Source organism: Lipophrys pholis, assembly GCF_963383615.2.
Source record: "Lipophrys pholis genome assembly, chromosome: 5".
NCBI lineage: Eukaryota > Metazoa > Chordata > Actinopteri > Blenniiformes > Blenniidae > Lipophrys > Lipophrys pholis.
In genome coordinates this window covers 10,356,276-10,368,629 of record NC_137628.1, presented here as the reverse complement: position 1 = coordinate 10,368,629, position 12,354 = coordinate 10,356,276, and the positions used below count along the sequence as shown (strand labels likewise).

The window sequence follows — 12,354 nt, the reverse complement described above, 5'->3', positions numbered from 1 at the left end:
GCACTGAGTTCTCGTCATTGAGTGTGCTGGTAACAATGACATCTGAAAAGTGCTGAACACCACACAGAACTCCTCGTCAGACAGAGCTAAATTGATTTAGATTGTGACACTTAAAGATCTTCAGTGCTGCCAAAATCCTGGACTTTGAAGAAAATAAAGAATAGCCCTGCTACTTTTAGATGCAGGAGGTCGTCTGAGTCTGCAGCCATAATGTAGCACAGTGGAAAAAAATACTGAGTGCTGGAGGTAAGTCGTGACGGGAAGTCATCACTTCTCCAAACGTGGTCAGAAAGCAAACTCTTACGGTGAGTGATGAACTGAAACATTGAGTTGCAAATAACAAGCCCAAGGACTTAAGGAAAGAACATAAATGTCGTACAATCACCCTTGAGCAACAGTCGGGCAGCAATGAATACATATAAAACATGCTTGACCTATTTACGTAGCATAAGTGGACCAAAGGCTAGATGTTTGGTGTGATTGTAATGTTGGAGCGATGCATTTGTGGACGTGTGAGCGAATCTCAACTCGAACCAGACGAGCAACCGGGAACAAGTAAAAAGTGGGTCAAAGACGGAATAGATTGCAAGACAAAGACGTACAGACCAACCACACAGAGGAAAATGAGCATAACATCTGGGTTGACTTCACCATGTTGTTTAAGTGACATGGTTGTATGAGGGAGTGTGACCGTAGGACCCAAAGACCACGGCCCAACTGACAGTGGACTGTTTATGTTGTAGGTGGAGAACAAGGGAAAAAATACAGTAACTACGACAAAACAGCTAAATGAAGCAAAACTGCCCATGAAATCACACCACAGACGAGCCGCATGAAGATAGACATGAACTGGACAACAGACAAATCTGTATGAAGATATAAAATATGTAGAAATTGTGTAGAAACAGTAATGAATGAATGAATGAAACCACTGAAGAGGCCTTTGTCCTACAGCTTTATCATTGTTTTGATTTTCTTACCATGTCTTATTTCTTCTGCTTCCTTCTTCTAATGTTGTTAAGCACAGTTAGAATAAAATGCTTTGTACAGAAAGTTTATCGCTGCTGGTTAAACAAAAAATTGTTTTCAAGTAGTTCAAACATCGGCCTCAAAATATATCGAGTGTATAACAGCACATTAGAAGCCTTTAATCTCAATCTTTAACTGTCTCTTTCCCTGAAGGACTCGAGTTAGAATTTACCAATTTGCTTCCCTGCTCTGTGTATCCAGATTCTTCCAGAAACTTCCTGAAGCTTTTAAAGCTTCAACAAGTGAAGTGAAGCAGATTGTTGACCTCGAGCTGTGTTATCTTCTCAGACCTTCAACATGTCCGGCTGAGTGAAGGTTGAGAAGCACTAATTGACAAACCTCTGTAGATGGACAATATTACAGCAGAAACACTAGAAATTGATTCAATTTGTTCACTTTTACAAGCTTCTTCTAACTACCTTTAGAGAAGATGTAACAGATGTTTTACAGCTAACTGACCTTTGGCTTAAGCCCCGCCCCTAAACGCAAACAAGCCAATGACATTAAACTACCAACTTCCTGGACTCGGACAAACATTCTCGGTTCAATAGAGAAGCATTACAGCTGGAACTTTTGTTGTTTTCTGGTTATTTAGGTAATTTCAGAAGCAAATAATGATAAATCGAGAAATGGTTAATCATGTACACTAGGTGGCTAAGCACTGAGCCGTCCAGCAGCTGTTGTGTTGTGGTTTCTACTCCGACAGCTGCCATGTCCACATGCAGTCAACCTCAACGGCTTGTCCGAGTTAGCAACAGTTACTTAGAGGGCAGAGTTTAGCCAAAGGTCAACTATCTGAAACCAATGAGGACTGAAATATTTGCTGATGTTTCTGTTATGCGCTTGTTGCTGGACAGGATTAACAGATTTTCAGAAAGCGTTGGTTTAGATGATTGTCTGACTTGCAGTTTTTGGTTGCGTAAAAGAGGATTTTTGAGACAGTGGACCACATAATCAGACATACAGTGAATTATTCTGATCCTGAGCTGCATTAAAGCCTAAGTGTCATTACAGAGAGCTAAAGGTAAGTATGATCAGAGGGTGTTGAGCGGAGGGACACACACCCTCTGTCATCTCCCAGGATTTGTCCTGAAGCCTGCCCGACGACGCCTGTCGCGTAGTTTGATCCTCTCTGTTCAAGGTTTTATTAAAAACTCTCTCTTTTCTCCTCCTAGTTTGTTCCCAGTTCTCCCGGGGCGTCTACGCCATTTTTGGCTTTTATGACAAGAAGTCGGTCAACACCATCACGTCCTTCTGCGAGACGCTCCACGTCTCCTTCATCACGCCTTCCTTCCCGGCAGAGGGAATGAATCAGTTCGTGCTCCAAATGAGGCCGGACATCAAGGGGCCGCTGGTCTCATTAGTGGAATACTACAAGTGGGAGAAGTTTGCCTATCTATATGACAGTGACAGAGGTGAGGCGCTCACACAGATCATCACAGGTGCTGCTTGTTAACAGTCTGAGTCAAACAATCTGTCTGGTTTGTGGGCAGCGATGCTGTTTATTATGCTGCAGTTGGTGTCGCACATTGCACCATGAAATCAAGCATGTTTTAAAGTCCCCTTCATAAAGCTGGAAAAAAAACTCTTGAAAAAGAAGAAAACGTGGTGGTATGACGAGTCAATTCTTCCAAGTGTGGTGAAGTTTACATTTACTAATCTCTCTCATATAAATCTGTCTTCACGAACACATACGTGTATTATTATAGTGTCGCAGTGACACATTTACTCAGTTTCAGCACAGTTCAGCTCATTTTCTCCACATGTATTTGAAGCTTTTCTCTCCAGTGCCCATTGAAATATTACTAATTCCATTCCTAATGTGATTATAGTTATGAGTGCTGATATAACAGGAGCAGCCTTCAGATGTTCACACAGCCAATGCTAATAAAAACAGACATATGCTGACAGTGCCAGTGTGCGAAAACTGATAAAAATGTGTTTATGCTGACAGAGATTTATTGGATGATGAGTCTGACATGCTTCAGTAGCAGCTGCGTGTTGATGTTGGCAGTGGGAGACCACCACCTGCTTATTATCCCACAATTCATATTTGTAATATTATGACAGATTTATTCACTCATAAAATGTGTCTTTAAATTTCTCCATAGAAACCCCAGTGAAATAGATATAAATCATTGTGTGAAAACAAACAGCAAGACAAGCCGAATCATTTGATCAACTGTATTTATAAATATCAAATTAAAAATGCCATTATTTAATTGTCTGATTATTTGAACCATAATTGACATCCTATCTTATATTTTTTTAATTTTAAAGCCATGCATGAGAATTTTATCAGCATGATCATTTCACAATGTGGGAATTATTTTCCTTAATTCACTTACAGTATATTGCATTTTGCTGTAATTATTTAAGTTTAAGTTTTTGGATAAAAGGAAACTAAATGGCATAAATCTTGTGTATAATGTAAAAACTAAAACAAAACAGTATAATGAAGACAAATTCAAACCGTGAAATAAATTTAAAGTCAAAACAATCGATGTGTGATGGTTTGAAGCGATGTATACAGACACACAGTGAATAATAAGTAAAAGCTTCTCAGTCAATCAAAAACAGTTGGTTTCACTCAATTATTTTTTTCAAATGTCCTTTAATCACTGCGCTATTTTGATTGGTCATCTTGACTCTTTCCACACATGAATGTATATTAATTCCTGTTTTCATTGCTGAATTTATTCTTCAAAATCACATGTAAACTATGCATTTCCTTCAGATTCTGCACTGACTGTCACTGGAAATCAATGGCTTCCTCCATTTGATCGACTGGAGCAGAACTGAGACACGCAAATGAAATTGATCAACTTTCAGTCGTTGATCTCCTGTTAGAAAGACAAAAGAATCCTGCAGATCTGTGTCGCACGTAAGACATGGAACATAGCAGGCTAATGAAAATGTCAAAAGCCTAAGTATTAGATTGATTGTACAATTTTATGTAATGTTCATAGCATCAGAGTGGTTGTTCACAAGTACTTTCCCACTTCGTACCTTCTCCTGATTCAGCTTTCAGGACAAACGTGTTTCTCTGCCGGTCTGAAGCTACAGTTAGCTTCAATGCTAACTTCCTATGTCTGACTCAGTTATAAAGCAAAACACTGAACCACTGGTGAACCAACATCACAGACATGCTCCCAGAGCTCCGACTGTAGGAAGTCACCCGATGTGCCGCTTACATGGACTGTGATGGGATCATAAACCGGACTACGCCAGTAATACGATCCCATCGTAATTTCAATCTAATGGTGCAAATACAATCAGATTGACATGAAATGGTGCATATTTAATGAGATCGGTATTTAATGGGATTACTTTTGGTCCATGTAACAACAGCAAATGGCTTCATTTTGTACACTGACACTGTTTTCAGAGATTCTGGGAAGACACGATTGAATATGAACTCAGCAAGACTTTGCCACAGCACCTGATCGAAATATTGTTGGATAATTGAACTTGATGACAAATGTGTCGAAATCAATAAGGGATTCAAAAGCTTTCGGAGAGCATAACCTGTAGAACATGTTGCTCTGCTTTCACCCTTTTGATTCTGTGTGTGTGTGTGTGTGTGTGTGTGTGTGTGTGTGTGTGTGTGTGTGTGTGTGTGTGTGTGTGTGTGTGTGTGTGTGTGTGTGTGTGTGTGTGTGTGTGTGTGTGTGTGTGTGTGTAGGTCTCTCCACCCTCCAGGTAATACTGGACACTGCAGCAGAGAAGAAATGGGTCGTCACAGCCATAAATGTAGGAAACCTTAAAGACGAGCGGAAGGACGAAGCGTACCGCTCCCTGTTTCAGGTACTTCATACACAAACACAAAAAGAAGTTCTCTTCTGACTGCTTTTGTTTAGGTGTGAGGCCAAACTATGTATGTGCATGACACAAGGCCTTTTTAGATTATTTTTGCATTTCTTTATTACAAATGCTGACCTCCATTACTTCGAACAAAGAGTGAACCCTTCTTTAATCACTGATTTACCCCAAAAATATTTAAAACACCTCAATTTCAACACTAAATAGGCACAATGAATAAATAAATCTTTAATAACCCAGACATCAATGTTCTGATGATTTTTGACTGATAGACTGTTCCAGCGTTTATGCAATCACACAAAAGCACCAAGTTGTTTCCTGAAGGTTGTTTCATCTATTTTTGGACCAGTGTTATTTGAATTGGTGCTTTGATACACAAACTCAGGCACAGACATTTGGTCTTCAATTCAGCTGCCCCTGCATTCAACACTCAATGACTACTCCTCTTCTGCAGGTCAGGATTGTTTGTAACATGTTGTAAGATCACCTCGGGACAGTTCCGTCACTTTGGTGCAAAATAATAAAGAATAAATCTCAACAGCATCATACCTAGTATAATAGGCCCTCTTTAGGTTACTCGCTCTCTCCTGCTACGGAGGGTAAAACGATACAAGCGCTGCATCGCCGTCTCCATGGCAACAGTGTTGAAGCGCTCTATGACTGACCCAGATTCAGAGCCTGAAGAGGCGATAAAACACAAACTGCTGCTAACCAAATCAACCTGAAGAGCTTTTTCTCCACATTACAAGCTGAAGAACAACACGCAGCGTGAGCGCGCAGATGGGCTGACGGTACACTGTGGATAAAAAGATAAAAATACTCTTAAACTCATACAGAACAATGCCAGGATATCCTTAACAAGATGTTCTTCTACCCAACCTTTCCCTTGCTGCCACACTGGCTTTCCATTAATCATGGAATAAATGATCAGAAGAGATGCAGGACAATAAAATGCTGGTTTCTGAAAAGCTGTCTGATGTTAATGGTAAATGGACTTCACTTTTCACCGTGCGAGCAGCCTCCAAAGCACTTTTCATGGTTCATCACATTCACACACCATTGGAGGCTGCAGCCGTGCAAAGCGCTGTCACTCCAACGAGAGCAGTTTGGTGTTCAGTGTCTTGCCCAAGGACATTTCGGCATGTAGGCAGGAATCTAACCAATCTTCCAATTGGGAAAAGACCATTCTACCAACCGAGCTATGCCGCAGTCAGCATTGGCATGCTGACTGCAGGAATGTCCACCACAGCTGTTGACCATGAATTGAATGATTATTTTTCGACCAAAAGCCGTCTCCAAAGACGTTTCAGGGAATGTTGCAGTACATCCAACCAACCTCAAAACCGCAGACCACATGTAACCACAGCAGCCCAGGACCTCCAAATCCAGCATCTTCACTTGTGTTAAATATTTTTTTTCAGTGTTTTATTACATATTCATAAAGTGTAAGGGCCAGGAGGACTAATACAATTTTATTAATGTATAATCCATAAAAAAAAAATTTAAAAGTCCCTTTAAATATTTTAAACTTGAATCTCGCACTTCTTTCTTTTAGGACCTAGAGATCCGTAAGGAGCGACGCATCATCCTGGACTGTGAGCAAGACAAAGTCAAAGACATCATGGAACAGGTAAACAGATTTTTTTTTTCTAACTAATGCACAACATACAGTATTTGTAATATGTTTCTACAACAGCAAAAAATAAATAAATAAATAAATAAATTATTATTTTATTAGTTTATAGTGCTACATCTTCTAACAGAACCTGTGAAATCTACCATTTATACAAGTATAACAAAATTATTACATATGCTAAACTGCCTTTGTTTGTTTTTTTCATATAAAATCCAAACCAAAGTTTGAACCATTTAACATCAGAATGTCCGATGTGGTTTTATTGAATAAAAGTTATTACAGAGCCAAATAAACCTGTAAAACATCAACCGAATCATCTGAAATAATTTTAAAATGTAAGTCTTATAATGTAAACATATGTGCTGGAAATGATAATATTACATGACAGGTTTAAACAGTAATAAAGCAGCTAATCTGATTTTTAAGGACATTCTGGTGTGTTGTTGACCCTTTCTTGTTCTCTCACTCTATCAGGTCATCACGATCGGCCGCCATGTGAAGGGATACCACTACATAATCGCAAACTTGGTGAGCCGTCAACCCGTCACTGATCAATCTTCATCCAGCTCATATTTAGTTCTGACTAAGTTCTGATCTAGTTATAAACTTGTTTTTCAATAACCTTGCTGGTTAGATCGCACATCAAGAACGTATGACAACTCATTCAGTCTGTGATAAAGACGAAAACCTTTCAGGCATTATGAGAAATCATTCTGATTTAATTTCACCTGTGATAAAGCAATTAGTGGTAAAGCATGGTGTTTTGGTCAAAGAGTTCAAATTAACTGACATGCATTAGCACATCTGTTAATTTTTCCACGAAGAAAATGTACTGTGTTCAGATCATCTGTCTGTTCCATCAGTATTGATGGAGTATCCTTCAAATATACTGTGACTCAGGGACAAACCAATTACATTTCTTTGGTATGAACTCAGCAACCAGTGGCAGTTCCTGTAAAACTCTTTGGAGGAAACATTGTTCTTATTGCTTATTTTTCTTTTCACAGGTCTCTTTGGATAGTAACGAGAAAAACACACAACCAGAAGCATTTAGTTGACACGGATTTCTTTGTTGCTGATCTTCTTCCAGGGCTTTGTGGACGGCGACCTCTCGAAGATCCAGTACGGAGGTGCGAATGTGTCGGGCTTCCAGATCGTCGACTTTGATGACCCTGTGGTGGCGAAGTTCGACCAGCGATGGGAGGCTTTGGAAGAGAAGGAGTATCCTGGAGCTGATTCACGGATCAGAGTAAGACGTGGACATCTAACTTTAAATATCAGGCTATCTTAAACCACTTAGATTGTTCAGGGGAAGGAAATTGGAAACAAATAAGTACAATTATCAAGAACTCATCTTAAGAATGTAGACTTTTGACCAAACGAAGTAACATGAACAACATAGAAATAGGTTCTGTATCTTTTCCTTCACTTCCAACAACAATGTGAATCGAATGCAGCACGAGACTCCTGCAATATTTGCTTTTATGTCAAACACACCATGGATATGTTCTTGGTTTACACTCAAAAAAGCTGCTTTTGTACGTCATATTGTACATCTGTGATTACAGTGAGAAACACAGGTGAACAAATACATAGAGGAACCTTTGTAAAAATAAATGTTTAGAATAACCTACCTGTCAACTACTTTCATGGTTTTGTATTTTTTTTATTTCAGCATTTTCAGGGGGAAAAAATGCACAATACACTATTTTTGAATCTTACTTAAAGCAATGTTCTTAATTGCTAATAAAGATTGTAATGATTGCAGATGTTTGATGAATCACATTAAACCATGCTTAGTCTTGAGGGTTACAGTCGGTAGTCCCAGAATGTTTTTACAAAATAAGATCCAAACTTTAAATCATCAAGAGAATAAATCCAACAGAACCTGTCTGGACTGTACATTGATTTGAATGTCGCTGTGCCTCACAGTACACGTCAGCGCTCACTTACGATGCGGTCCATGTCATGACCGAGGCTTTCCGCTTCCTGCACAAGCAAAGAATAGACATGAGTCGTCGTGGCAACAGCGGGGACTGTCTGGCCAATCCCGCCGTGCCCTGGGCTCAGGGGGTGGAGATCGAACGAGCCCTCAAACAGGTAGCTACAGCCACACATCTCTCATCTGGTAACAGACGGCGGGAATACAGTGTTTAGTGTTGTGTTGATTACAGGCTTGGTTTGTGTGTGATTCATGTTAATCAAACTCATTTTTATATTTGAGCCAATATTCTAATAACATTCTAGTAGCATCTTTAAGAATTATTTAAAATGTAAGAACTGCAGCCAAAATTGTAATAATTCTTAAATAGGGCTGCATGACTTGGAAATAAAAACAGTTTTTGCAGGTTTTTTGCAGTTTGCTTATCAGCAATATGTATATTGGTTAGCACAGTCATTCTACTCATTCCTTGAGGAAACTCTGCAACACTTTTTTTAGTTGTAAAAAAATAAATAAATGTTGATATACATTTTGATTTGTTTTGTTAAAAAATTAAACACAGAAGTAAATATATTTGCTAGATTATTTCCTTGTAACAAACCTTCTTGGTAATGAAACTTTTTTTTAATCCTTTGTCACCATAATGAACATACTCGTATTACATCAATTAACATTCTGGTAAATCAGCCTCCAGTTTGTGAAAATCAGTGACTGTTTGTTTCAAGTTCCCCTCATTTTTGTGTCTATTTTACCATTTTTATCATGTAACAAAAAAGGTGGAGTTTAATGTTTGGGGGCTTGTGTGTGTTTGTAGGTGCGTGTAGACGGTTTAACTGGAAATATCCAGTTTGACCAGTACGGGAAGAGGATAAATTACTCTGTGACCGTCATGGAGCTGAAGAATAACGGACCTGTGAAGGTACCAGCAGCATAACAAAGGACATGGAGGCATGTAGCCGTGTGAAATGACCTGTAATAAATATGAGTGTGTACTCTTTTAGATTGGCTATTGGAATGAGGTCGACAAGATGGTGGTGACCAAATCGGACCTCTACCCGAACGACACTATGGGAATGGAGAACAAGACAGTCATCGTTACAACTATACTGGTAAAGCAACAACCCACTTGTTTGTTCAAACCTAAAACATTTACATTTCAAATTAGGTCCAGCTTCCTGTCTAGTATTTACCATCTTTAGATTAAACGTAAATTTAAATGATCAAAAATACAAAAACATTTTCTGGCTCAATGAAATATATCTTGTGGGCGTGTTTTACAGCGTTCCTGAAATTTAACATGGCTAAGTTCCTTATCTGAAATCCTGAATCTCCCCCGATGTGTGTTGCCAAAAATTTCAAAATAAGATTTGTGCATTGTGCAAAGTTCAAATAAATCCCACAACAATATAAAACAACCTTGTGAAAAAGCTGCAGTGTATGTAACTGTACTCAGATCAATAAATGTAAAAAAAATAAAAAAAAATAAAAAATTTGGAAATAATATAATACTAAAACTGTGCACAAGGTCATACATCAATCAGTCAGAAAAATAGGACCACTAACGGGTGAAAGCTAGTTTGGAGAATCTCTACCTCTGCAGCTCTCTGCAATCCCCAGAGGTCACTATTAATCAAAAGATGGAAAAGATGGAAAAGAGCAGAAACAATGAAATCGTCGTGCGGAGCGAAGAATCAGTGATGCACTTGGGCAGCGAAGGCTGGCCGGTCTGCTCTGATTCAACAGATCTGATCCACCAGCAGCTCAAACTGCTGCAGAGTCCTGATGGGTGCTGATAGAAAGGTTTCAGAGTAAACATTTCATCACAGTCTGTTGCACATGAAGCAGTCAGGTTTCCCCCCATCGACCCTGAGCCTCAGAACTGGACCACCGAGCAATTGAAAGAAGTGACTAGCTCATCAATCACGGAGCTGGGGGGGTTGCTGCAGAGCACATGACACCAGGGTGAATGATGGAAAGAAAGTGAGCTTGTGGTGGGATGCTGTGGGCAACGTTCTGCTGGGAAACCTACAGTAATGCTCAATGGATTTCTCTTATAGCTGTTTTGTTGCTGGTTCAGCACTCCCACGGCCCTTTATATATTTAGACATACCATTCCCGCACCGATGGTGACAACTCCTACGCAACACGTTCCACCATCTATTGGAAGCAATTTGGGGTGCAGTGACTTGCTCAAGGGCACTTTGGCATATGGACAGGGAGGATTTAAAGAATTTAAACCAACTGACCCAACAATAAATACATGTATGCGTTTGTTATTTGACTCATTGCTCCTACTGAGGCATCGTTGTAAACCGACAATGGAACAATATTCTGTGATAGCAGTGGCTTCTGTCATCAGCTCTCTGCTTCAGATTTGATGCTTCAGATTAGACAAACAACCAGTTTGAGGTGCCGGGTGGAGAACCAAACTCGTGACATTCAGGACTAAAAGGATCAAAATACCGTGGTGTGATTGGAGGAAAATATGAGGCTTCAAGGTGGTGATCCCTGCAGTCCCAAACAGCTCATCCAAATAGATGATAGAAGATGACGACTGACTTACCTTCAACGTTTTAACAAAATGGCTGAATGACGGTTTAGTGAAGGTATTTGAAGCGACCATTAAAAACCACTGTTCTTCTTAAGATAAAGAATTGGAGGACAGAACAAAAATTTTATGGAAACTTGACTTGGGAATACAATGAATAATTTATGAGCCCTCCTCAGAACAGAAGTATAAATCGTGAACTGTTGTAACTTCTGCCCTCTGGGAAGAATTTCAAAAACCTTTAAACAAAAGAGAAGTATTTTGTTTTCCTTTCTATCTCAACATTTCTCTTTACTTTCTGTTTACTCCCAAAAGGCCTATTTCTGTATCTTTCTTTTCTTTTCTGCTCATTATTTTTTTTTGACGCTGTCAGCTGGTGGAGGAAGTTTTATAATCTTGGTGCCAGACAACATTTTTTCAAAATGCTCCAGAAGTTATTTTATATTCATGTTGTGGTGAAGGTTGTCCTGTGTTATAAATCACACAGTAAGCACCATGGCAGAATCCCACACAAGGAAGAGATTATTATTAAAGCAAAGGCTTTGTGTGTGTGTGTGTGTGTGTGTGTGTGTGTGTGTGTGTGTGTGTGTGTGTGTGTGTGTGTGTGTGTGTGTGTGTGTGTGTGTGTGTGTGTGTGTGTGTGTGTGTGTGTGTGTGTGTGTGTGTGTGTGTGTGTGTGTGTAGGAAGCTCCATATGTGATGCTGAAGAAGAATTCCGAGCTGTTTATAGGCAATGATCGTTATGAAGGTACGTCATGATTTTCTGCTTAATCCGGATGGATATTTTATTTGGATCCATTTTTAGGTTTAAATCTTGTTTGGAAATTATTTCAGTTCCTTATAATAAGAATGTAACTGGTTTGTTTTTTCAATGGGTGTCAGGTTACTGTGTGGACCTTGCCGCCGAGATCGCAAAGCATTGTGGTATCCGCTACCAGCTGAGGATTGTGGGAGATGGGAAATACGGAGCAAGAGATGCAGAAACAAAGATCTGGAATGGAATGGTTGGAGAGCTGGTCTACGGGGTAAATAACAGGGACTGTCTTGAGTTTAACCTCTGTGAGGAATGTGTGCATGTCGGGAATATCACTTATAGGAGGTAAAGTGCAGTGGAAGTGTTTGGGAAGTGTCCCTGTGCTGCGATGACAAATATCAACATCCATATAATCGGTTGGAATCAACTCATTTATGTTTATTGATCATATAAACAAATTTTAATAACTTTAAAATGAACGCACTTAGACAAAAATCAACTCCTTGGAGAGTTGTTATTTTTCCTGGTGTGGTGTGGCCCAAGTGGCTGATGGGTATTCTCAGTTATGAACTTCCTATAAAGTAATGTACTGATGCTCATTTCTTGCGTTTACCCCTTACATT

At 39.4% G+C, this 12,354-nt stretch overlaps 1 protein-coding gene across 1 annotated transcript in view; it reads left to right on the top strand.

The window, feature by feature from the left end:
* The window catches only part of LOC308109794 (glutamate receptor 2-like), a gene marked incomplete at its 3' end in the record, with an annotated part of 52,725 nt that overhangs the window by 20,541 nt on the left and 19,830 nt on the right, over positions 1-12,354 (top strand). The window contains exons 3-12 of the mRNA XM_080463599.1: positions 2,205-2,444; positions 4,715-4,836; positions 6,407-6,481; positions 6,962-7,015; positions 7,578-7,736; positions 8,420-8,587; positions 9,244-9,348; positions 9,431-9,538; positions 11,662-11,725; positions 11,860-12,002. Coding sequence (XP_080319725.1) covers positions 2,205-2,444; positions 4,715-4,836; positions 6,407-6,481; positions 6,962-7,015; positions 7,578-7,736; positions 8,420-8,587; positions 9,244-9,348; positions 9,431-9,538; positions 11,662-11,725; positions 11,860-12,002 — 1,238 coding nt within the window. The remainder of the gene's footprint in view (positions 1-2,204; positions 2,445-4,714; positions 4,837-6,406; positions 6,482-6,961; positions 7,016-7,577; positions 7,737-8,419; positions 8,588-9,243; positions 9,349-9,430; positions 9,539-11,661; positions 11,726-11,859; positions 12,003-12,354) is intronic.